General features: G+C 43.5%; 1 protein-coding gene across 1 annotated transcript in view; it reads right to left on the bottom strand.

Annotated features, from left to right (window-relative positions):
* Positions 1 to 27,542, bottom strand: part of LOC147889329 (centrosomal protein of 135 kDa-like protein) — a 90,944-nt gene that overhangs the window by 5,257 nt on the left and 58,145 nt on the right. Inside the window, exons 10-17 of the mRNA XM_087391636.1 lie at positions 26,152 to 26,218; positions 17,977 to 18,042; positions 17,716 to 17,823; positions 17,406 to 17,536; positions 16,974 to 17,040; positions 10,026 to 10,096; positions 9,821 to 9,917; positions 3,827 to 3,897 (exon numbers count right to left, since the gene is read on the bottom strand). Of these exons, the coding sequence (XP_087247762.1) occupies positions 3,827 to 3,897; positions 9,821 to 9,917; positions 10,026 to 10,096; positions 16,974 to 17,040; positions 17,406 to 17,536; positions 17,716 to 17,823; positions 17,977 to 18,042; positions 26,152 to 26,218 (678 nt within the window). The remainder of the gene's footprint in view (positions 1 to 3,826; positions 3,898 to 9,820; positions 9,918 to 10,025; positions 10,097 to 16,973; positions 17,041 to 17,405; positions 17,537 to 17,715; positions 17,824 to 17,976; positions 18,043 to 26,151; positions 26,219 to 27,542) is intronic.

The following is a 27,542-nucleotide window of genomic DNA, read 5'->3' as shown; positions in this document are numbered from 1 at the left end:
AAATTGCCATTTAGTAACTGCAATAATTATACATATTACAAAAGTAAAAAGTCTTACTTATCAGGCGATAGGGAAGTGTTTCTGTTGAGGGCCTCTCCAATCTTGTCCATAAACTCGTACAAGAGCCCTAATGTGCTTCCCTCCATGTCTGTGATGCGAAGCACCGTGTAGATAGGATTAATCGATTTGATTAATGCCTCCGCATGATTCCACCAAGACTCATCCATGATCATGCGAAAAAATTTGATAGACTTTGCTTGGCCTCTATCATCCCAATCTCCCCACTCCCGAGACACAACCGTGCGCAACAAGCCCTGGCGCACTCGCACAAGCCTCTCCACCACTATGAACATGTAAGCAAACCTTGTGGTTGGAGGTTTCAATAGCTCAAGGTCACTGTAAGCCCGATAGATGCTGAGGACTTTGGGTCTCTTCGTGACAAACTTCACGATACTGCGGGCTGTGGAGAAGATGGCATCAATCCAAGGTATCTTCCCTAGGTCCTCGATCAAAAGATCAAGGCAATGTGAGGCACAGGGTGTCCACACAATCTTAGGGAACTCATCTTCTAACATGGCACCCATTGACACACAATTGCTGCCATTATCTGTCACCACCTGCACCACATACTCAACACCTATCTCCATAATGGCTGCCCGTAAATGCTCCCAAATATACAACCTGTAATCACTGTACCTGCAGTGGAAGCGTCTATGGCTCTCAAGAACATGGTTCCCTTGCAAGAAGATACTAAAATATTGTACACATTCCTCTTGCGTGCATCTGACCATCCATCGCATAAGAGTGTGCATCCATATTTTTTCCAAGTCTCTTTCAAGGGCTTCATTTGGTCTTCCACACATTCCCTCTCTCTTCTTAGCTCTCTTGTCCGCAAGACCTCATATGTAGGCCCTTCCCATTCATACCCAATGCGGCTTACGGCTCTCATGGCCTTCCTCCATCGTGTAGTCTTCGCCACATGAAAGGGTATTGCACATTGTATGAAGAGCTTTGTGAGCTCACTAGTGGCCTTCTTCACTGCTTGCTTTTGCAAGCGTGCTTGAATGCTAGACCTTTGCAGTGATCCTCTTTTCCCCGCACTAGCATCCACACTAATTGATCCATGTGGCAAGGGTGTTCTTGTGGCACTAGGACCTGCGCTCGATGTAGTTGATGCCCCTCTACTTCTCTTTGCAGAACCCAATGTGCTGGCATCATCCAATGGCTCAGTGTCAGCAGCCTCTTCTTCATCTTGCAGCCCTTGTCCTCCACTTTTTGCAGCCAAGGCTGCCATACGCGCACGCTTCCATTCTGCTAGGCCACCTTTCACTGCAGTAGGCACGAACTCACAAGGTCCTACATCCTTGCAGGGAACACCTGCTAGATGGTCTTTCACCTGTGTGACAGACCCCGTCTTGCTTATGCCGCAATAGTTGCATCTCCACTTCTTGGAGCCACCGCCTCCTTTATAACTATCCAGGAGGGAGACATGGACCCAATAAGCATCTCTCGGCATTGAGGAGGATGGAGAGGTGAGAAGGAGGATGGAGAGGTCACAAGTGACTCGTGAGAAAGGATGGGAGGTAGACTGTAGAAGGAGGATGGAGAGATAGAGGTAAAAGAGGATGGAGAGGATGGAGAGGTAGAAGTGAAGGAGAATGGAGAGGAGGAGGATGGAGAGGTAGAAGGTAAGATTAAAGAGAGGATGGAGAGAAGAAGGATGGAGGGATGGAGTCAGGAGAGCAGGCTGCCAAGGATGGAGAAGATGGAGCAAAGGATGAAGAGGATGGAGAGAGCTCAGAGAAGGATGGAGGTGAGGGCAGGTCCAAGAGCAAAGGATGGGATGGAGAGAGCTTGAAGGATGCTGAAAGGATGCTGGAAGGAGGCTGGATTCTGGAAGGAGGCTGAAAGAAAGCGGGAAGCGGCGAAAAACGGAGCGGGCCGCGGCGAAATTCTGGAAGAAAACCCAGAAAACCCGTTTTTAGGGTTTCTGGGAAAACAGCAAAAACGAAACGCCGTTTCTTGACGAAACGGCGTTTCCGTTTCGCCGTTTCCGTTTCCTCCCACGAAACGTGCGTTTTGTGCAACTATGGTGCTGACTAACTCCCTCTAACTAAGATTTGGGAAGAGGGGGAGGGGAGACCTTAATAAAGGGAAAGGGAAAAAAGTGCCCCTAGCCCCTTATTACATAATGTTGACCACTGCCTTACGAAATATAAATATTTATAAACACCCCCTTGCAGGATAAGTCCAAAGATTTGCGAAAAGCCTCAAACTTTGGACGAGGTAATGCTTTGGTGAATAGAGCCACCATATCATGTTGTGTAGGGTAGAACACTGAGCTGATATCTTGTCCATGCAATGGCTCTGACATAGTGATAATGAATTTCAATGTGTTTCGTACAAGCATGAACTAGAGCATTCCATGCCACAACAATGGCACTCTGACAGTCAGAGAGAATTGGAGTAGGCTCCTTCAAGGATGCATGAAGATCAGCCAATAAATGCCTTAGCAGAATACAATCACATGTGGTTGTGTAGGCTGCCATGTACTCAACCTCACAATATGGGATAGCAACAACCAAGAAATGCACGAGTGTCATGTGGTACCTTTGGTACACTAAGGGTGGTCTTAGGCTTGAGACCACAGTTACACGCCAAAACGAAAAATGGCAGAAATGCCGAAAACGGAGTCTCCGGCCCGAGCCGAAACAGCACAACGAGGAACAGCAATATGGTACAATTTATGTGTACACATAAAATTATAAGGCGAAGGGAGGAGACTCAAGGGGGAGGATGGAGCGGAGGAGGAGGAAGAGAATGAAGAGGAGGGGGGGAGAGTGTGGGGACTCCGGAGGATGAGGGAGAGTATGGGGAGAAAGAGGATGGAGAGCAAGAGAATGAGGAGAGGAGTAGGAGGATGGAGAGGCTAGGATAAGACAGTCGAGAGGGCAGGAGAGTGGAGAGGCTAGAGTAGGAGGCATAGCTGGGTCTATACGCTTATGGTTGAACCATACGCGTATGAAATAATCATTCCATACACATATGGTATGGCCAATCATACTTGGCTTTTTTTTTTGGGGGGGGGGGTTGCATTCTGGTCAGTACTGCCACTTGGCAAAGAAATCAGACGCCACTAAAGTGCAGAGACATGGAGCTAGCATGCCACCCCCCCCCCCTCCCCAGGAAAAAAAACAGCCTTAAACATGATGTTTACGAGGCGAAGCTTCTTCGTGCAACCGGTTTGACCAACCCCTTATTTACAAGGTGGAATTTCATTTCTGCTTAAGATCAAATTAAAGACCTGGCAGTGACCTGACATTTGTTCTCCATACTGCCATACAGCAGCAAATCCCTTCTACCATTATGGAATGCCTTCAAGGATGCTACCTTAATCCTAGCCGAAAACAGCTCACGCCATCAGCATGAAATACCAAATGATCTTTCTTGCATCCTTAAGCAGGCATCCAAAAAGTTTCCTTCAACTTCTGTCATGTTTACTTTCCACCATAGCCGTATGTATTAATGCACTTACAGCTTAGAGCAATAACCCAAAAACACCTGGGAGAATAGATCTCTACCAAAGCGAACTTCTTTCTTGTGAGCCATGATGGCACAAACAGATAGAAAGAAATGCTTATAAAGAAACAAAAAACAGCATGGGCTACACATTATGAAAAACAATCATCTATCCACAATTCTTTCAAGAGGACTAAAATCTCAAACAATAAAAACTTCAAAAGACTGATTTCCCATAGACAACAAAGATATTTCCTTTATTGTTTCAGATGAAGTGAATAAGTCACAAAGCGCAAAGTTGGCATACCCAGTGGTCATTGACCTAAATGATTGAACTTCCTCCTTCAAAACTTCAACTGCCCGCAATATGCTGAGAACCTGTAGAAACTGGAACAATTAGCTCTCATTTTTGTCCATAATCTGTCAATCCAAAATATATAGATAGAAAATATGAAATTAAAACTCCCATAGGAAGATAAACACAAGAGAGCAGTATTCATGGATGTGCGCCCATCCTGCAATTACAGACTTGATATCAAATCCACCATGTTTGATGCTCAAGCAAAACAGAATCATGTACTACATAACTTCTTTCCAACCACTCATCCAATTTCTGATTTTCTTTAACATTAAGGCGCTTTCTAATACTATGAAACTCATATTATGCATAATGTGTGACAACGCATCAACAAATCTATTATCCTTGGAAGCCTCTTCAGTACCGAATCTCAAAAGACTAAATCTCTTTTAGATAAACCTTGCCTATCTGCACCCATAGACAATGCTGAATCGAATCCTCAACAGAAAGGCAACGAGGGCACATAGGGACTGCCATGAACTTGGATCTTCACAGGTTCATTGCAATCCCTTTGTGGATAGAAAAGGGTGATTTTTCTATTCCTGAGGTATTTCCAAAGTTTCTTCGAAAAGGGTTTGTGCAAGCTAGTAGAAATCTGAAACTTCTCCCAATAAGGAGCTCTGGTGGGGTTGAGATGTTTTGAAAAAATGCACTTGGAGTGAAACCTCCTGGCATTGTTAGTCATGTAGCGGAAGAAAGGGAGGCTCTTCTCTGGTTCCTTGCATCAATCCCCTCCCACTCCCCGAGTTCCTCTGCAAATACTTTATGGGAATGCCTCCACAAAGCCAAATCCTCCATGAACCCAAGGGAATGCGATCTGAACTATGTCTAGATACCAACCTGAAATTAAGAAACACTGCTCCATATAACCCAAAACCCTAACAAGCTCAAAAGGAATGTCTGCAAGGATATCCTCATCCTTGGACCTGAATAATCTGCACCCAGAGTGAACATAAAAAATCAAGGCATATACCTAGAGGAATCCACGAACATTCCCAAACTCATCCTCTAAAAACACAACATAGTGCAGTTTCAATCTCATGATAGTCACTCATAAGATTGAAAACCATAAACTCCATCACGCATAGCAGGGACTAGCTACTATGACATCCCCACTGACGTCATCAGCGCCCAATAGTGGGTGTAGACCGTAGTATGAAAGTACACTCTCACACATACAAATCCACACACCCACACATACTCGAGCATCCATCAAAAATCAAGGCATCCCCGTTTGAACCACGTCAAGGTCCTATGACCCATCTAGCTTGAGAAGGAATTCTTCCATGAAGGCCTTACAAAACTCATTCAGGTCATAGGAGCTGGAGGGCTTTCCCTTCAAATTCCCCAGTGATCCATCTCCACAAGGGTAGCGGTGATGGAAAAATGTGCTTCCCACCTAGTTAACCTAGAGCTCATGTACTCTGATGCATGCTCCTTCTCTTCGGCTTAATATATCTTAGACAAACAGTTTGGCATTTTTTGTGTAAACATTGGGACACCTGACTTTGCTGCAGCAAGAGAACTGCTGCTGTGTCTGCATCTGCTGCTGGAATAGATTCTGCAGCCCTTGAACATCGAGTTGGATAGCGTGCAATTGGGGTTGTGCAAGTCTAGGAGCATCGAAGAGTTGTTCTCCCTCTCCAGTATTCATATAGATTTTAATATGTTGTTGCATGCAAACACAATAAAGAAACCAAGCAGTACTTGACAATTTTAGAAGAGCATACATGTGATAACTCACATTACATCAAACAAGGTATAGAGAACATGCATGAATTCCAAAGAACTCTTAGAAGAGAACACAAATCGAAAATAGCCAAATCTGATTGCATGCATGTGCAATACATGCTTCTCCACACATGCAAAGTGGAATCTTAGTATCGCTGAGCAGAATATGTGGTTGGGAAGGGAAAGATCAGATCCAAGGCTAACTCTTGACTAAGGGATAGCGATGGATAGACAAGAGCAGAAAGTACAGGGCAAATGCTTTGCAGAAAGCTGTCCAAGTCAAGCTGGGCTGAATCGAGGTTTTAAGAGAGGCACAAAGGCTGGCAAGATGGATACGAAAGGTGCAATTTAGAAAGAGGTAATCCTCTGTTCTGGAAAGCACGTGCAAGGGTTGCATGTGGAGAAGGAAAGGCTGACATGCAAGCCATGTGGTTCACTTTGTACTTTTAGAACTTACTTTAGGTGTGACAAAAGGAAAGTAAAAGGTACTAGTGCTTATGCATGGTCTAGAACATGCATGCAACTACATGCAGCCTTGCATGCACTCATGCACAGCAAAACTCCTACATGCACGCATGCATGCTTTATCAACCGGCATGCAAGGATTTCATGCAAAGCATGCACATAAGTCAAAGTCCACGCATGCAAAAAGGTGAAAAAGTAAGGGCCTCTAGCAGTTACAACTGCTAGAAGCTTCTTTTTAGGCTCAAAGCCCAAAAATTAAGTACATGCACTTTCCTTTCTAGGCACACAACTACAAAATTAAGTACATGCAGCCATAACTTTCCTCGCGCATGCAGCCACGAACCAAAGAGAGGCTTGCAAGGTGTCGTACCAGTTACACCTCCTACTTCTAAACTCCACGAAGCCACAAACGTTGGCAGCCCCAGCTTAGCATGCACTTGCATGCAAAGTCCAACAGAAAATTTCAATTTGTTGCGCCCAAGTACAAAGTGTTGTCAGATTCATCAAAGTCTGACACTGCTTTCTGCCTCTCTTCCTATATATAAATATGAACAATTGAAGTAAGACTCATGATGTGGTGCATCAAACTAGTAATCAAGCCAAGCATGCTAGGATGCTTGGTAGTACTTCATAACTAAGTACCACCATAGGGGTGAAAAGAAAAGTATCCCCTATGGCAGCTCGAGCTTGGCAAAAGTCTCCTTATAATATCCTATCAAAACCCGCTACGAGTGGATATTTGGATTTTGCTAGAATAGAATTAAAAAAGATAGGGACCAAGTTTCCGAGCACCATGTCATTGTGTTGTTTGACTCAGCGTCAATGCACAATGTTATTAATTCCAAATTGGTAAAAGATGGAAGATGAAAAGATGAAAACCAGCCCATCTAACTATGCCTGTACAGTTTGGATGGCAGATGGGAGTCCAACTGAGGTGTGGGATCAAAGGGTCACACAATTAGAGCTACGCATCTGAGACTATGTGGTGAAGCTGAATTTTTGGAATTATTAGGCTTGCTCATGCAGATGTAGCACTTGGAATGGCGTAGCACTCGAAGAAAAAGAAGGATCTTCCTCGTTCTTGACTACAGATGCTCAAAAGGCTCTAGGTCATTCCTATTCAAATGTGCTCTAGCGGACAATAGTGCATATCCCGCTCAAACAACACTTCCAGCGGCAGATCTTCAAGCATGTCCACGAAGTTGATGGTTCGGGTTGTTAGAAGTGGAAGCAAGGGGGGGTGTGGGCGGGAGGGATGATGATGTAGACAGACGATAGGGCTGAAAAGGGAGGGCTGAGAGAGAGAGAGAGACAAAGACACACAGAGAGAGAGAGAGAGAGAGAGAGAGATTAACGTCCTCGGGAGGCCTCACGGACCTATGGGACAAAACACACACCAAAAGGATAAACACCAAACATCAGTTATAGACTGAGAGTCTATTGGGACTGTGTATACCACTCACAAAGTTATTAAAGGTAAACTATGGTCTACTGCAAAAGATAATTAGCCTGCATTACATCAGTTTAAGACTGAGAGAGAGAGAGAGAGAGAGAGAGAGAGAGAGAGAGGCTTTCTAGACAAGCAAATCTATCAAGGGAAAACCTACTTTATTGAAATGTGGACATTTTTTACAGAAAAAGTTGATTCTGCACAAAAGACATCCAGTTTTGGAAGGTCTCTCTCTTCTTCTTGTTTTGCTTGCATGCACTTCGTCTTCAAGGGGAAGTTAAAAAAGACACAATCTGAGAAACATTGCGATTTAAAATCTACTTCCAATGCACTTCCATGGTCTTTTGCGTGAATATGGTGTTGTGAGCTCTACGCTACAATGGTCATTTTAGACAAAGAACCCCGTAAACCTATGTATGAGGTGTACTTTAGCTAAGTTTACAAAGAAAGCATTTCTCACAAAAGAACCTAGATCAGGACATTTGTCATTCTGACAAGAAACCCCTTAAACCTATGTATGAGGTGTGCTTTAGCTAATATACCTCATCCTCTAAAAACACAACATAGTGCAGTTTCAATCTCACGATAGTCACTCATAAGATTAAAAACCATAAACTCCATCATGCATGACATCCCCACTGACTAGCTACTATGACATCCCCATGGACATCATCAACGCCCAACAATGGGTGTAGACCATAGTATAAAAATATGCTCTCACACATACAAATCCACACACCCACACATACTTGAGCATCCATTTATACAAAGTCTTCATAGTAAGTTTCTTTCGGCACTCCGGAGGTGAAGGGCAAACTCAGCCATGACGAAGGCTAGCACTAAAGGAGAAGGCTAATCAAAAAGTAGTCCAAAATCTCTTCATTCAAGCTGCAACTGCTTGTGAAGTCTGAAAGATTTCATTTCAGTCTCTCCCAAACGAGCATCTAAATCTAGCTGATAGGGCAACGTACCATTTAAGATAGAATGAATTATCGCAATACCAGTAGGCCGCAACATGGACGAAAACTTCACAAGGTGAAATTCGCATGTCCGTTAATACGGCAGAAGCATATACCTAGATGAATCCAAGAACATTCCCAAACTCATCCTCTAAAAGCACAACATCGTGCAATTTCAATTTCACAAAGTCACTCATAAGATTGAAAACCATAAACTCCATCACGCATAGCAAGGACTAGCTACTATGACATCCCCACTGACGTCATCAACACCCAACAGTGGGTGTAGACCATAGTATAAGAATTTCCACACACCCACACATACTTAAGCATCCATTTATACAAAGTCTTCGTACTGAGTTTCTGTCGGCACTCCGGAAGTGAAAGGCAGACTCAACCATGACGAAGGTAGCACTAAAGGAGAAGGCCAATCAAAAAGTAGTGTCCAAAATCTCTTCATTCGAGCTACAACTGCTTGTGAAGTCTAAACGATTTCATTTTAGTCTCTCCCAAATGAGGATCTAAATCTAGCTGATAGGGCAATGCATCTTTTAAGATAGAAAGAATGATCGCAATACCAGCAGGTAAAGTTTACGAAGAATGCATTGCTCACAAAAGAACCTAGATCACATTAAGGTAGGCTCATAAATGCTTTTAACAAAAATAATATCAAGACCCTATCCCCCATGTAAAAAGTATCATACAGCCAACTACATTCTCATTGCAGCAGAAAGCAGAGGACGAAAGGACACAGGCAAGGGAGGAAGGACAAGACAAAACCTACCAAGAGGGAAGAAAGGAACTGGTCAGCCCAGGAAAGGGGGACTCTTGGTCACTTTATATGCATCCCATTCCCACAAGAGACTTAAGATATTGTGTGTGATCACTGAGGAATAGTGTCCTGGATTATCTTTTATCTGCTTCCTCCTATTGTGACATCTATGCATAAATTGAGCAACTGCCAACTATCCACATTCCCTGGGCCCCTATGAGGTTTTATTTTTTTTTCAAGAAAAGTACTTCATTAAGTATGAATAAAAACCGCAGAGCAAGCTCAAGTGCGGGAGTACATCATGTCAAGCATGAGGAAAAACAGCTCAGAATGAGCACCCTACGAGGTCTTAACACATCCAGAATTCAAAAAATCTCCTCAGCTGGAAATCTGTCGATATCTTTTGATTTTCTCATGAGGCATCATAGGGTGCAAAATTTCAAAAAAGGACAATTCATCACGAGTTTAAAATTGTACAGGAAGACAAAGGAGTTTTTTAAAGAAGTCGCAAGGCACCCAGAAATACGAAGCCCTTTAACCTCATTGCCAAATGTAGCGGTGAATACCTGTCCCTCTGCTTCCAAGTACTGTTCCTGCATCTTTTGCTTTGCCGTTACCGTATCTGAGTCCTTTTCTCCTGTTCCTAATTCTGTGATTTCCGCCCTTTTGCATCACATCATCAACCATGGAAATGTTACCCTAGAGAGCAATTCATTATTTTGGAAATTTTTTGCATCGTCATTAGCACCAGAGTACCCAAGAGATCTTTACCTTCTCCTTTCTGTCTCCCTGATCCCATCACAGCAAAATCTTAACTGTTTTAGCAGTCCATTGAGCTCTTCCTGAAACAAAGCAATCATGACAAGAACTGAGATCACCTCATCAAAGATAGGCTGGTATTTCTGCTGTTTCTATTTAGCTCATAAAAAATACAGTTAGAGCTTCACACAGCAAACAGATGCACAGAATCCAAGCAGGATATCTAGATTTGAGACAAAATGTCGTAAGCTCATCAATTCTTCTTTAGAGAGCAGATTTACACACAGTGAAGCAGCAGGTATACTTTAACTTAGTATGCAAGCATGATCAGGAACCCTTGCAATCTGAGAATCTGAGATTTATTTGGCTTTTGGAAGTTATGAATAACTTGGCACGCAAGCATGATCAGGAACCTTTGCAATCTGCACATCGATGTTTATTTGACCTTTGAAAATTTTATAAGCAAACTCAAAGGTAGCCTTGTATATAAATGTCTATCGCATGCATGTCCTTAAAATAAAGAACTCTCAAGACTCTGAATATCAAATATCAGAAAACAAGCCACATTTAGACGTTCAGTATTGCTCGAGTTTCAGCTCAAAAGGATAGCAGGAAAAAAGCGATGCACTATATGTGCTATGACTTCTAGAGGCAATAGAAAGATTAAAAACAGAGTTAATGTTTTGAGGGTTGTAAAAGAGTCTTTAAATTTTCTTTTTGAGGAGTCAAAGTCCTTATATAAATGGTTGATTAAGATTATTATATTAGCTTTCATCCCTTGATGTCTGAAGTGCAAGGGACAGCATCTTACTATTAGAGGCGTCACTCAAACTACCAATGCTGTCATGCAAGTTTACATCATACAAGCAGCACAAGTGCATGGTAGGAAGCTCTCCTTGTTGCGAATGAAGCTCCAAAGCAGTGGGGAGACTTCAAGAACCAATTTTATGAGCAACTTTTGCCCAAAGTTTCTATGCATAAAACATAAGAGAGCTTAAGCATGACAGCTTCAGATACTGTCAAGACGTATAATAAGAAGTTTTAGTCCCTTAAAAGATGTTCCACAAAAAACTTCAGAGGTTTGCCACCTGGTACTCATGCCCAAGTTGAATATTGATTCCAAGACAAAACTTTGGGCTTCAATGGTCAAGTTAATTAAAGAAAATTTGCTACGGCCAGTAGCGGCATTTGTCACAAAGTTGTACTTCAAAGAAGAAAAATCTTTTATTGAAGAAAGTTAACTTCGGTTAACTAGAGCAAGTTTCATGTTCCTTTGCATTGCATTCTTTGCATTGCATTGCATTGGTTAAAAGAACACTATCAGGACGCCATCAAGGGACTAGTCCAAAGAACTAGAATGCATGCATTTGGCTAATCTGTAATGGGTTAAAGTGTTAGATATTGTTTGTGCAAGGTGCAGGACTTTGGAGAGTGCTTAATTCCCCCACTTTTAAAAGGGAAAAGCACAAGGCAAGTGGCACCTCATGAAATGGAGGGCCCACTTTAGTTGAAAGCAGTAAAAGTGCCTCCCCTACATAGAAAGCGCTTGCTTTAGAGAAATCCTAGCTTAATAGAGAAAATTGCCTAGCTTTTGGAAAGCACATGCTTTCTAGTTGGCTGGCCTATTCTAATAGATTAAGAGACTCTAAGCTCCCAATTGCATTAGAATTGTGTCCAAACTCTGCTCCCTCATGAGCCATCTTGTACAAACAGATTTCTATTGCAAAAAGGCCTTGGGGGGGGCAGCCCTTATTTCTAGCCCCTACTTCTATGTTCTTATCCTCTCTCCCTCCTACATTCTTTCTCCACATCGATTCACTTTTCAGCCCCATTGTTGAGTTTCTACCGCACTATTCGAAGTTTCCAGCTACGAGTCAAAGTCCATCCCCTCATGCGATCTACCCCAGCATGCTGCACTTGATTTCCCTTGAGGCGATTTGAGTTCTAGACACCTCTATAGCACGTCTCATGATTGCCAATTAACTAGACAGCTGCAATTTGACTACGAGGGCTGAGTGTGTCATTTGGTTAAGCTTTTAGTAGGTCTTGCCAATTTTCTCGGTGGCAGAGATCCAAAGAATTGTCAGATTGACCAAGGACACCAGCAATTTGCAAGAGTCAGAGGATAGTCAGCCTAAAAGAGAGTTTTTCAACGATGAGATCTTGACAAGGAGCCCAATATGATCGGAATTCAGTTAAGCATGTTCATCGAGGCCAATACGCTCCAACTTCCTGCGATTTGACTTGTAACTAGTGTTTGGTGCAACGAATTTCAACTGGAGGAGTTGCGATATATTCACTAGTTGTTGCGGACTATCGGTTGAGAACCATACAACCAAAAGCCACTCCCACCCTTACTTCATCACGTATGGGACCGGCTCCCGTCTTCACCCGTCATGTGTTTACCTCCTTGAGAGAAGTGGGGCTTTGCAATTGGTCGTTTTTTGCTCAGCCAAGCTTTGAATCAGTTTGGGTTTGATTTTTCATCTCCGATGAAACCGGCCTTCAATAAATTCAAAGGGCAGTAAAACTAACAAGTAACACTATTACATTAACAATTCAGCAAAAGTATAACCAGCAGATTGGGAGCTAGAGTGCCCCTGCACCAAGACAAAGACACAGATTGGCCCCAAACCTTGGTGCCCCTTTCGGTATTTCTTTAATTAAGTGAGAGGCCCTGAAATCCAGGCTACATAAAGGATACACTCCTTCTTACAACTAGGGCATTCCACATCCCAGTGGGCATCCACATACACTGCAAAGCCTTTACTGTTTACTGCTCTCACCACTCCTCGCAGTAGGTCTCCATCCCTAGTCCATGAAGCTTGCACCCAGCCCAGAACTGTTACTAGCAGCCCACTCAGCCACTCAGTTACAGCTGTCACTGGTGCCCAATTAGTCCATCTGCTCAAAGAAGAGAAAGAAAGCATACAAGAGATTTCTCCACTGTCCAGGACTGCCATGACCAACAGTCTCTCACCCCATGGGTCGCACATGTCCTAATATAATAACTTGTTTCCCAAAAGAGATCTAGCATCACAATACAGCAAACACTATGGCAGTCACACCTGTATCATCCCTCTCAGGGTTCCAGGGATACTTCTCATTCCAAGCATGGATTCCCGACCCCTGCCTACTCAGCAATGAGACCGTAACAAAGATGTGCCGTCTGCCAACCACTGCCTGCATGTGACCCATCTCTTAGAGAAACCGAAACATATTCCCACATGGAACATGTTACTAGCCAAAGCCAGCAAATAGGATACACTATGAATTCGATTCCAGTTGCATTCAAACTCTCAATAGGCATCAATGCCTCAAGCAACTCCCATGTCGGGCTCTGTTCACATCATCCTTCTAATAGGCATCCAAATTTGTCCCGAGAGCTAGCAAGAAGTCTAGAAATTGTTACTAGCAATCCCGAGCGGAATCACACAACTCCCCTGCCAACCTCAAGTGTCCTCTCGAACACTGATGTGCCTCAAAGAAATGAAAAAAAAAGAACTTACATGACCAGCCTGCAATCTTGAGAGTCAGCATCTCTCACCGAAGGTATTTCCCATGCATCTTCCTGCCTGCAATGGCTCTCCATTTTGGCTCACAACAGAGAGCAACTAGAGAAGGAACAGGGCAATCTTATCCAGCCCAAGAGAAGAAACAGTGGACTCTTCCACTAGCCCAAGCACTAATGAAATGATCTGTAACTTGAACGCTGGCATACAAGCTGCTGTCCATACAAAAAAAACTGACTGTATAAGTAACGCAACAGCCCATGCATATCCCCGTACTCAGCATGTGAGCAGTCCATACAAGCAATTAAGAGCCCGTACTAATCCGTACGTATTGTAGCCGTACCAGCTTCCAAAACAGTCCATACACACAGCGAAAGCCAACATGCTCAGCCCAATATGACCGTACAGCCACAGTCCCGTACACGAGATTCATTCTGTCCTTACACACAGCCAGCCTACCCTTTGCTCCCGTGTGTGATCCAGCCCCTCCACAAGCTCACCACTCCGTACGCCCGTCGGCTTTCCTCCGGATGGTCAGCAACAAGCCAGCTTGTATACCCGACAGCAACCCAAACCATCGTTTTCCATACGGGAAGTCCTCCCATGAGCTCGCGCCTGCATGTAGTCCATTTTCCTTCCGTGATTCTCCCCCTGCGCCATCCTTCCCCGTCCAATCTTTTTCCTAAGGCCTTCCTTTCCAAAAAGGTATGCATGGGCTTGCCTCGTGGCAGCCCATGCCTTGGGTTGCCGCCAAGGGCCTCATTTGCCCCTAGGCCCCCCTCTAGTGGGGTCTTTTTAAAAGCCCCAGCAATGACCAAACTTTTATTCTACGATACTTTGGGCCCCTCTTGGCCCTAAACCTTTCATTTGCCCCCAAGGCACAAATGCTAGGGGTTCTAGCACACCTAGGAGCCCAAGACCTTGCTCTTTGTTTTCCCAGGGTCGTGCCCACACTATAGGCCAACATGCATGCGCTAGGAATCATGCCCTCGTGACATCAGACATCATGATTACAAAACACGACAGTTTGGCTTCCTCATGGAGGGGCCTGTGGTACCTGGCGATGATCTTGATGAAGATTTTGTAAAAACCAAAATCCAAAATTTTGGAAGTTTTAAATCCCACGATTTCAGCATCTTTTCCGAGGACCCAGTCCTAAGGACCTTCTCGACCAGCATAGTTCAAAGGGAAAGAGAAAGGAGTCTAAAGCATGTATCTCCAGCACATATCTACGACTCCTCATCTTCTTCAATGAGATTGTCTCAACTCCGCATAGGGAATGAAGCAGGAAGTGGAGAAGAATACCTTCAAGCTCCAACTCATCATCTTCTAGCAGCTCTTCTTCCTAGGCATCCAAGGAGCGATCTTCGCATGGTCTAAAAAGACGGAGATCGAGATCTAAAAGCAAGACAGAGCATCATCGAGAGAAGTTAAAGCTGCAGATAGCAAGTTTACATCTTACACGCAGCGCAAGTACATGGTGGGGAGCTCTACTTGTTGCAAATGAAGCAGCAAACTAGAGGAAAGCATTTTTGCCCAAAATTTTCTATGATGATGTTCATACAACGTGGGACAGCTTAAGCATGACAGCCTCAGATACTGTCAAGACCTATAATAAGAAGTTTTGGTCAGCTTATCTTCAAATTAACCCCGTTATAAGCCTTGTATTTTCTTTATCTCCAAGATCATCTCAGACATGGATAGAAGTATTAGGACCCATTGAGCCAATGTAATTTTTGTGAAGGCATTTTAAAAAACCCGCATTTTCTTGCAAGCAAAAAAAGAGAGTACAGTATTGCAGCTCAAAACTCAGTTTCATTCATCAAGAATGATAAAAGGAGATTCAATCTTCACTCATCTCAACAAGCTCAAACAAAATAACTGAGCAGCTTGTTGTAATTGATCAACAGATTCAGAATAAAGTTTTCATTTCAATCATTTTGAACTCTTTTGCACCTACTTATACAAGCTTCACCTATAGTTTCAATATGATGGCAAGGTTTGCCAGGTTTACTATGCAAAAGATAATTGGTAGGCTGTACCAAGAAGAGGAGATCAGTTTGAATATAGAGGATTACAATGACAAAAACCATGGACATGCAAGTGGTAAATGCAAATTCTTTAAGAATGCTTCAGACTCATAAATCTCTCATGCATAAACAGGTGGTGGTGGCAAAGCAAAGGCCAACCCTAAAGCTCAAGGTCTAAGCAATCGAACCAAGACCTGCAATAAAGGCAAGTATCATTATTGTCGGAAAATGGAGAATTATGAGATTATATGTGGAAAAAAGGAGGCTGATCAAGATCAACACCAACATGGACATGCAGTCCAAGGGACTTCAAATAGTTCATCTCAGTCAGCACTAATAAAAAGCAGTAGCTATGTGTCCAACCATTTTTTATAGCTCACTTATATAAACAGGAAATATCTTCAAATGACAATAGGCTTCATGTGTTACGTAACCATCTCATGATGCACATGTACCTCAAGAAGGTGATATGTACTTTAAACCACGAATAGTGGCTTACGCATTTGAAAATGGGAGAGATATGCAGTCATTCTTAGGAGATCCCCATCAAATTTTTTTTATAAGCACCCCAATAATTTACAGGTTTGTGACTTTCCTGGTGATCATATCCTTCATGCATTTTTATGAGGAGATGCATTAGATATTATCAAGAGGTTCAAATGACTTATTGTTCTACAGTGTATGCAATGCATCTTAGCTTTCTCGAGCTTTCTCCAAGGTAGTATGCTATCTCTGATAACAATGTTAATATTCAATTTTTAAAATTATTCGTCTCCACAATTCATAAGGAACAACTCCACCGAAAAAATTTGGATCTTGGAGGACAAAATCTTTAAAGTTTGGAAGGTCTAGGAAAATCAAGTCATCTATGAATGTCCTACTCTGGCTAATTTTACATAGAACAATCATACAAGTCTCTTCTATCTCAATCATCACATGAACTTAAATTCATGAGTAAAAAGCCACAAGTTTTGCTTAAGAGTACAGGACAGTTTGTGCCCATGGAGTCATAAACAAGTTATCTACAAGCAAGTTCAATCACCAATAGATATCTTCAGCATCTACAATGCAGCCTTTCTTTTCAAAATCAAGGCCTTGATTTTTATATTCAGGCAGTAAAATCAAATTGAAAGCGTCATTTCTCAACTCTTGAAATCAATGGAAAAGTTTACAAGATAACATTGCAGCAAATAGACTATGATACAACCTCCAAAGTTCATTGCAGATCAAGACCACTACAGAACGAACATCAACCCTGACAACCAAAAGGAGCAATATGCTGGAATCCACAAACATAAGCCTGCTATGAGAAGATACAAAAAAACACCCACGCACATTTGCAATCCCGAATCGCAGCATCATGAAGCATTCAGCAGGCTGCTATATGATGTAAAAGTGTGTTGCAGAGGAGGACTCACTTGACGATATGATAGGTTTACAACTACAGTGTCAAGAAATCGGTCCTCAAGTCCATCCAAAGCATCCCTTCAATTCAAGGATAAAAGACCAACCAAGTTTATGAGAGGTCAAACAAGCATACGAAGCAAAAGCAGTTGCCACCATTTTGACATCATGATACTCCTACTAACATTTAAACGAAAGTCAAACTCATAACTTGTTATCAAACGAACCAAACTGATGAGGGTCAAACAAGCAAAAGCAGTTGCCCCCATTTTGATATCATGATACTCCTACTAACAATGAAAGGACAGTCAAACTCATAACTTGTTACCTGTCATCCAAGTGGCTAATTCAAATTATAGCCATGGGTAGAATGATAGTTCTCACATTGCATGTCAGGTTTATAAATCAGTCTTGTATGATTACTCTATAGAGGATTCCCGACTTACAAGACATCTTTTTCTTCATGCTGCAGAAAGGATGACTGGAGTTGCCACGTGTCTTCAAGGAAGTTAATCCATGTGCCCAGAACACCAACCTCTGCGTTGTGATTTGCTATCAATCTTGTTAGCTCTTGCTCCTGTAGAAATAACCCAAAAAATCATTCTCTTAAACCCAACTGATAACTTCCATGGTTGCCATGTTCTTCAAATCATTCATCATTCTGGGTTATCACAATGTAGACAACCTGAGAACGTGTGTAAACAGAAAATTCCAAAAGACAACCGCTTAACACTATCAAAAAGTTTCCACATAGACCTTATTTGCGAGATGAGCAACAATTCCCGTGCTTGCTTCATCGAATTGCTCTTTCTCTTCTTGTATATTAATGTGCCGACTGGTTGCAGCAGCCAGAGCTGCTTTTACCTGCAGAAAAGGATCGATTACCATAAAGGGATCATGTTTTATCGATGGATGTGTGAGATTTATGCACGACAGGAAAACGACTCCTTTGTAGTGCCATTGTAAACAGCATTTAGAAATTTCATACTGCTGTCACCAGCCTGTATTTGTACTTGCCTCTTTCAGTTGTGCCTCAAGTTCATCCCGCTTTTGCTCAAGCACCTTCACCTCTCCTAAAATCCCCTGCATATTCCAAGATCCTCTTCAGCCAGTTGCACCTTAATAATATTAAACTGCAGCATTAAGGAAAAAGGAGAGGAGGAGCGCAAAGGAGGGGGGCGGGGGGGGGGGGGGGGGGATGTTAATTTATTGAACTACCAATTTTGGTGGGCAAATGCAACTCACACACCCATCTGACCCCTGAGGGGGTCAAGCTGTTGACAGGCTGGCTGAGGAAAAAGTGCCTCATCTCGCCATTACCCAGCCAATTGTATTGAGAAAATTTACAATACACCCAACCTGATGCAATGTTTTAGCCTTTAGAAGATTAGCTTGGAGAAATACATATGGCTGTCAGAAGACAATCTTTGAGAATCACACCAAAAAGAAGCTACAACACACAAACATTTGTGTTTGCCAAACGTATCTATGTTGGTCAGTTCAATGTCTAGACTTCAATGCAGTCCTAAGCACTTACCTTGGAGCTGGTAATATAAATTATGGCTTTGAAGTCCTTTTTAGTAAATTACAGATAAATAATTCTGCAGAAGGTTTCCTCACTTCAATGATAATTATTGATGTTCTAATGGCTAACATTGTGGTGAGGCATTAAGTAGAACAGTCAACTTCTTAAATTTGTAATTTAAGATGTCCTCTATGAAGGATAATATGACCAAATACGTTGCTTCTCACTCTAGGTTAGCCCTGCATCAGAGTGTGATTTCCCATTGTTTTCACTTGTATTGCCTAGCTTATAATTGGATGCTAGACCCTTGAATAAGCTATGCATGTAAGCCTGACATGTCATCTTCTAGATAGCTCTACTGTTGCCACTTTAGCCCTGGTGTGGCCTTGTAGGAGAATTAGGACCAGTTAGTCCTGGTTACGCTACTTAGGGCATCTAGTCGTAAGTCACTTAAGACATTCAGGCCTAAATTGTTTGGGCCATATATTGACCACCAGTTGTACTTTCCCATTATCCATTTGCGAATACACTCAATTTGCTCTCATCTCCCTGGTATTCCAGCTTTCTTCCATTGCTCTCAACATCCAACAGTGGTATCAGAGCAGCGTTCTAGATTTCTACTTGCTCCCCTCATGCTCACCAACAATTTAGCTCAGCCTGCTTCCATTCAACCTGCAGCAGTCCATTGGAGCCTTTACACCCTAGTCGTGACCTATTCACAGCTCTTTTAGAGCTATTGGAAGTGCCACCTACTGACACGACAGCTCAAAGAGCATCTTTCTACAGTTGTGCATGTCCTGCGACTAGTCATTGCTCCTGTTTGTGCCACCAAGAGCTCCCACAACTAGTTCTTTGCTCATCTGAGCTCTTCCAATCTGACACAAAAAACTTCGTCCATATGAAGATACTGCTACAGCTGCTTTCAAGGCCTAGAACATTTGACAGAAACCTGCAACTTTTCGACCATCTAATCTACCTTTCTAACTGTCAGCACAGTCATACGGACGTCCGTACAGCAGGCCGCCTTGTACTGCTCAGACCTGTAGTGCCCGTACAGTATCCGTACAAGTGTCACATTGCTGGTTCCACAGTCAGATTACTTTATCAGCTCTCTTCCAGCTCCCTTTGTTGTTAAAAGGGTTTCAGTTCCAGATTCACCATCAAATCAAATTAAGATTTGGGGTTTCTGAGTTTATTGACACCACATTGCAGCCAAGAGTGAAGAATTGCAGTGACATTTGCCTGGAACAGAGACATTTGGGGCAGAATTGCCCTTTCTTTGGCACAATTGCCCTTTCCTACATTTGCCCTTTCTTTGGCACCATTGCCCTCTCAAAATTTGGGGCTTTTGCTCCACTTGTTCTTTGAATTTTTCCCTTGTGCCTTTGGGGTTCTTTTTCTTTTGCAGTCGTATAATCATGAATTAGTGGCTGGAAATGTTTTGCAAGACAGTTTTGCTGGAAAGATGCTTGCATGCAGTTTTTTGGGTGCAAATTTGTGAATTTGGCTCAGTGTTGAGCAGCCACACAGACTCCCATGTATATCCACTGACTATTGGAAGAGGGCGCTCTGGAATCTGATGTGTCTCTGCATAGAAGACTATGTTGTCGCCTGTATAGGATTCCGAGAAGTTCCTTGGTTCAGACCATAAGGTACCATTACAGTTCCAAATGGTGCAGGACAGGGTCTCGGATATCAGAGAGAGAGAGAGAGAGAGAGAGAGAGAGAGAGGTCTTCGGAAGGCCTTATGAACCTATTAGACAAAGTACAATCCAAGGTTAACTCATACAAGCCACTATGGGCTGAAGCAAAGGCCTCACTGGGGCCCTTGTTCAGTGCTTTGCTAAACTCAATTGCTAAACTCAAAATTCAAAACTAGTACTCAAACTCAAGATCAAAATACATAGCCAGGTCTCCTCTGAGTGTGGCTGCTCAACACTGAGCCAAATTCACAAATTTGCACCCAAAAAACTGCATGCAAGCATCTTTCCATAGTCAGGTCTCCTCTGTTCGAGGTTCAGGTGGAATTGCAGTCCTTTTCAGATCCACACTTCGGGGGATCATTTCAATAGAGCAGAGAGATACACATTCCAGATTTCTTTGGATCCGGATACGACACATGGACAGCCAGGATCTGTTTGTCGCAGTTCGCTACTTCCCCCCAGAGACCTCCCACTTTGCCAGAGATATTCGAGGTGATGATGAGACATCCCCATTTGCTGCCCTTTATCAGTCCATCATGGACTTTTCTAGCCGCGGAGAAGTCCTTCAACGCGAGGACAAGGGCCCGTCAGGTACCACTTCTTGATTTCAGAGATGATTCCACTCTACTGGCAGATATTGACCTTGAGGAGGCAGGTATGCTACGGGTTTCGGCTGACAGGCGAGGTCCATTCTCATCCTATGGGCAGGCCCTATTAGACCTAGGCAGGATACATGATCTCATTATCTATAATGGTCTTGACAAATGGCCCGCTTCAGGTGGTTTCACATGCTTTCCACATGGGGGGGGCTCCAATGTTGTTGATTACATCATGGGATCCCCTGTCTTCACATCTCGCATTACTGACTTCACTGTAGCACCTCTCCCCCCAGGGGCTGATCATACATACCTCTCCCCCCAGGGGCTGATCATACATCCACCCCACTCAGTGCTTACTCCACCTACCACGATATACGCTTTGATCGGGATCACTCACCTTCTTACTCTGGCCGTCTGTACATACTTCTCGCTTATATTGACTTCATACCCCCTTTAGAGGATCGTGCTGCCCTTGTCACCCGCTCACTACACGAGGCTGCCATTCACGCTTTTTCCCACACCACCCGCTCCACCCGCCCACCACCCCCTAGAACCGTACCCTGTAATAGTTGGTACGATGATGAGTGTAAGGCCTTACGCTATCAACTCAAATTCGAAACCAAAAACAGTCTTCCGAGCGCACCAGATACGCTACGTGAATACCGTAGACTCGTACGGAGGAAGAAACTAGACTTCGTTCGTCGAAACGAGGAGGAGCTACTGAACATTTTGTTTAGTAACAACTCTAAGGACTTCTAGCGGAGATTTCTAGAAGGACGGTCCCCTCCGCCACTCACTGACACCCAGATCTGGTTTGATAATGCCCGCACACTTTACGACATCCCAAATCAGCCAGTCCCTAGCCTCTCACACATGCCTCGTCCCACATCCTAACCCTCTTCACTAGAGGAGGGGTAAAGGATGCGGTAATGAAACTTCATAATGGCCGAGCGAAGGATCATGAGGGACTATGCACTGAGTTCATTGCATATGGGATTAACCTCCTAGCCCCGATCTTAGCAAAGCTTTTTAATGAAGCGGTTTGTTTGGGATTTGCACACACTTGGACCATTAACACTATCTCACCCATTTACAACACAGGGGATCCCATGAGCCCAGAGAACTACAGGACCATTATGATTGGACATGTCATGTCCAAGATTTATGCATCAGTACTTGACTCCGAGGTTAGCAGACTTACAGAGTGTCGAGGACTCACAGCAGTACGACAGGCCGGATTTCGGCGTGATCATGGAACCATGGACCACATTCTGACGCTCAGATGTATCATCGAGGAGGCGAGGTCACGGAAGCAGAGGGTTTATTGTTGCTTTGTGGATTTTCGCAAGGCATTTGATACGGTCCCGAGAGCCCCAAACTCAACCTGAATGATCTGGTGAGGAACGGTGACTTACCATGAATCATCCGTGATAGCATGAGAACCTGTAGCCGCTCCACACGGGCCCACTCTGTATCCGACAAGTCTGGCTCCCAACAAGGGCTGCCGAACATCCCTGCTGGGCGAGCCAAGGAGTCAAAAAGCAACCCCTTGGTGCGTGGATCCTGAAAGTATGAGTGGAAGCATTGCCTCTCTAGCTTGGCCAAGAGGTACACCCTCTACTCAAGCGTGCCTGCATCGCAGGTCTCATAGTGAAGCTCGGTCCGAAGAAGATAATCCCAAGATAAGTGTATGATGAAACTATCTCAACAGATGACCCCGCAAATGTGAACTGCTCCTGATGCATGATGGCTCAAGATGTATTAAAGATCATGACCTTGGTTTTACCCAAGTTGACCTTCAAATCATGAGACTCACAAAAGGACTGTAGTGCGTCTAGGTGTCTCTGAAGCCCCTCTGTTGAGGAAGACAAGAGAGCCACGTCATCTACATAGAGCAAAATCTGGATCAGCGTGCCCGCAAGAGAGCAACCTACACCCCCCTATGTCTACATCACTATCTCAAGCTCGTCAATGTAGAGGCCAAACAAGGTAGGCGACAAAGGACACCCTTGTTTGATCCCGATGGTACTCATGATCTCGTCTGTCCACTCGGATCCTGCCCGAACTCTGCCAGAAACTCTCTCGTAAAGTGCCATGACAGCCCAAATGATCTCCTGGTCATAACCCAAGTCCTATAGGCGTCGTATGAGCATGCTACCATGGATAGCTCCATCCTCTTCTATGGCACTTGCAACAGGAGGAGATCAGAGGTGCTGGTATGCACGTACAGAGAGATGGTTTGAGCGACTGGGGCTCCACATGGATAGACTACCTCCCTTCCAGTATAGCATGGATGCTCCGTTCTCTCTCCTCTTATCACACAAGGTCAACCAAGTTATCCGTGAGGATCTACTCACACTTTTCGGACCTGGTTGGAACCGAGTGAACTCCCAGTGAAGCTTAGCTTCTACAGAGATCACTTCTTACATATCACAGCGGAGGGTTTCATTGACCCACCAAGATACACACAGATTCACCTACCCCACTCGATGAGGATCTCTCTTGGACAGTTCCGGGTCTCTTCACACAGACTTCGCATCGAGAGCGGCAGAGCAGAGCGACTACCCAGAGAGCGGCGCATATGCACACTATGTGACACACAGGAGATTGAGACAGAGGAGCATTTCATCTTCAGGTGTCCTGTGTACTATGAGATCCGAGGACGTTTCCACTGCCTCTTTAGAGATAGTTATGGGATTTTAGCCCATTTCCTCTCCTACCCAGACCAGCGGTGTTTGGAAGGTTTCATTCATGAGGCACTTAGACACCGCGAGAGGATACTCCGAGCACGGAGACAGGAGCAGACTTCTTCCTCCGTTGATCCCTCTCAGAGCTCTATCACGGAGTTATTTCAGCTAGATCACATGGACCCCAACGAGACGAGGCCTCGACATGACCATAACCCGGAGCCCGTGACCCGACAGCTCAGACAGAGGGTCGACACACAGATCACACTTGGAGACAACCCCTCCTTGTTTAGAGTTGGAGCCCGACCGACGAGGGTCACAGTAGCCCTGGTTAGACGCAGAGCTACGACCAGGAGACGTGCCAAGACCGCACCTCTGAGTGGCCGACAGCAGTCTATTGCCGACTTCATGTCTGCACTGCCTCATCCATCCTGATATCTTGCTGTTGCTGGGGATGATGATGATATTGATGATGATGCTGAGATTGCCATTCTGCACTTTTTGCATTTTTTACATTTTGCGCATTGGTATGGACGCTCGTTTAGTAGCTCCACTACCACAGCTCGTTGTATCAGGATTTTCACAGTCTCATAGACCCATCGGTCTTCCAAAGACTTTAATAAACTTTCTTTCTCTCTCTCTCTCTCTCTCTCTCTCTCTCTCTCTCTCCAAATTAAAGAGATCACAGAGAGCACGCTCACCACAACGAGAGACGACTCAACAACTCCGATACGAGACATCTTCGCGGCCCACCAAAGAGATCCCAATACTAGTTTTGAGTACTTGAGTTTAGCTTTTTTGAGATTATTATTAGCATAGCACTCAGCAAGGTCCTTAGCACCCTTTGCCTCAGCCCACAATGGCTTGTAGGAGTTACTTTTATGATTATACTCTATCTCATAGGCCCGCAAGGCCTCCCAAAGACATTAATACATCTCTCTCTCTCTCTCTCTCTCTCTCTCTCTCTCTCTCTCTCTCTCTCTCTCTATATATATATGAATCTAGGAACATTCCCAAACTCAGTTTCAATCTCACGATAGTCACTCATAAGATTGAAAACCATAAACTCCATCACGCATAGCAGGGACTAGCTACTATGACATCCCCACTGACGTCATCAGCACCCACCAGTGGGTGTAGACCATACTATAAAAGTATGGTCTCACACATACAAATCCACACACCCACACATACTTGAGCATCCTTTTATACAAAGTCTTCGTACTGAGTTTCTGTCGGCACTCCGGAGGTGAAGGGCAAATTCAACCATGATGAAGGCTAGCACTAAAGGAGAAGGCTAATCAAAAAGTAGTCCAAAATCTCTTCATTCAAGCTACAATTGCTCGTGAAGTCTAAATGATTTCATTTTAGTCTCTTCCAAACGAGCATGTAAATCTAGCTAGCTAATAGGGCAACGCACCATTTAAGATAGAAAGAATTATCACAATACCAGCACGTCGCAACTTGGACGAAAACTTCACAAGGTGAAATTTGCATGTCCACTAATACGGCAAAAGCATATACTAGATGAAGCTAGGAACATTCCCAAACTCATATATATATATATATATATATATATATATATATACATATGAGATTCAAGGACCTTCAAGTGCCTCTTCAAAGACAGTTCTGGGATGTTGTCTCGCTTTCTCTCCTTTCCAGACCAGAGATGCTTAGCCGCCTTTATTCACGAGGCAGTCAGACACCGCGACCATCTAATTCGATCACGGAGACATGAGCACACTTCCTTGATAAACTCTTCTTACAGCTTGATCACTGAGTTCTTCCAGCCAGACCATGCGGACTCCCACACCACGAGGCCCTGCCACGATCGTGACACAGAGCCGGCAACACAGCTCAAAACAAAGGGTTGATACACAGATTACACTTGGGGATATTCCTTCCCTATTCAGAGTTTGGGCTCCACCAACAGGAGTCACTGTAGCCCTTATCAGACGCAGAGCTACGACCAAGAGACGACATAGGATCACATCCACGGACAACCATTAGCGCTCTATCTCTGACTTTGTGCCCTCACTACCTCATCCCCCTCGACACTCTGATGATGAGGATGTTAGTATTGTGTAGACGATCATCATTCTGACATGACTATGTAGCACTCAGCACTTATCATTTGCATTATGCATTGGAGTGGATGCTCGTTTAGCAGCTCCACCCACATATATCAAGACTTTTCACAGCCTTGTAGATCCATCGATCTTTCAAAGACTTTAATAAACCCTCCCTCCCTCTGTGTGTGTGTGTGTGTGTGTGTCCCTCTCTCTCTCTCTCTCTCTCTCTCTCTCTCTCTCTCTCCACGCGTGCGTGTGTGTGCGTGAGCGTGTGTGTGTGTGTGCACGTGTGTGAACCTTAGAATCTATCTTTAAGACTGTTCGCAAAGCATAAAATTTTAATGTTAAAAGACAAGAAGAGTGCCTTTATATTTGGACCTATCAAAAATGTAGACCACACCAAGCAACCCACTCACAAAACCTGATTGTTGTGGATCGATGACATACATCTCAATACACATGCTTCATAGCTATCTACAATTGATCAAGTTGAAACAACCAGATTTTCCATAAGATCTATGCCAAATTTTAGCACGACAATAAACCTTCCAATGAAAATTCAAAAATGCATTTACTCATTCGTGAAGTATAAGGGCTTCTTACCTTTTCAACCTCATTCACTTCTTGTGCTTTTGCTATTCGGTATTTTAAAGCTGCCTCCTTTTGAGTTCTGAAAATATGGAAGCAGCAAGATAGGTTTTAGTTCCTAATGCATAAAGACAACAAAGGCATTAAAAGATTCTGGGTCATTCTTTGTGCACCTATTGAATATGCAATGGATAAGCAAAGGTAATCAACATGTTTCAAAGCAAGATGGAAGATTGATTAGGGTGACCTCTAGGCCTATATCTAGATAAATCCAGGAACATGCCCAAACTAATCCTTTGAAATACTTTCAATCTCATGGAAGTCACAAGGTTGAAAACCATAAACTCCATCAAGATAAAATATTATGGAGGATGGCTCTGCCTTTACATGTAAGAAAAAGCTCGCAAAGTGGGATTTGAATTTGATAGAAAACTCAAAGGTCAAAGAATTACCTCCAAAGGACCAAAAGATCAACTAGAGCCAAAAACATTTATAATAAAGTATTGATGGAGGGATCCTAGAGAGAGGCAAACACCTCAGACCTTTAGAGAAGCTGCAGATAACAAAATGGTAGAAATCCATGGAAAGTGAGTAAAATACAGTCATGAAGAGACACACTTGGAAATTGTGTCAGCTACCCAAAGAAAACTGTCATTGACACCAAACTGTTTACAGAATCAAATATGAAATAGATGGAAAGATTCAGAAACATGGAGCTAGAGGTTGATTGCCTTAATGATTATAGTCAGGTTGAACGCATTCACTATAGTTCTAATGCTAGATATGATGGTTGGCCTATTTCCCATACAGTTGTAAAGCCTGCAATTTCCAATGGCTATGTGGAAAAGGAGGTATATATATAACAGCCACAAGGTTTTGTTCAGAAATGACAAGAACAGAAGGTACCTAAGCTCAAAAAGCAATCGTATATATTAAAATGTGCACCCACTACCCAAGGCATGGTAAGCCACAAAAAGTTGGCATTTTCTATAAAAGGGTTTAAGAAAAACTTTATTGGTTCAAATCTGTAAATTACAGATACCCTGATTATTATACTATGTGGATGATATACTCATCACAGGCAGGACTGACGCATTGGTGTCCAAAATTAAGGCAGACTTAGCCCAGTCAATGCATTATGGGAAAACTGCGAAAACTATATATCATAGAACAAGTACATATCAAAGACATTTAATAAGTAGGCATATAAACTTTGGAAGACGCCGTGAAATTCGACAGCTCATGATTGACCAGGTACCATTGGTGCAACCTCGTATAGACAGCTTGTGGGCACTTGACGTCGCTACAAGGCCAGACATCTCACATGGCGTGCATAAACTGAGTCAGTTGATGCATCAGCCTAAAGAGCTTCATTGGAGGCAGCAAATGAAATTTTGAGGTACCTA

This window comes from Dipteris shenzhenensis, chromosome 20 (assembly GCF_047967505.1).
Source record: "Dipteris shenzhenensis isolate YYH24624 ecotype China chromosome 20, Dip_SZ_1.0, whole genome shotgun sequence".
Classification (NCBI taxonomy): Eukaryota; Viridiplantae; Streptophyta; class Polypodiopsida; order Gleicheniales; family Dipteridaceae; genus Dipteris; species Dipteris shenzhenensis.
Note: the sequence above shows the minus strand (reverse complement) of the source record. Positions and strands in the feature narration are given on the sequence as shown.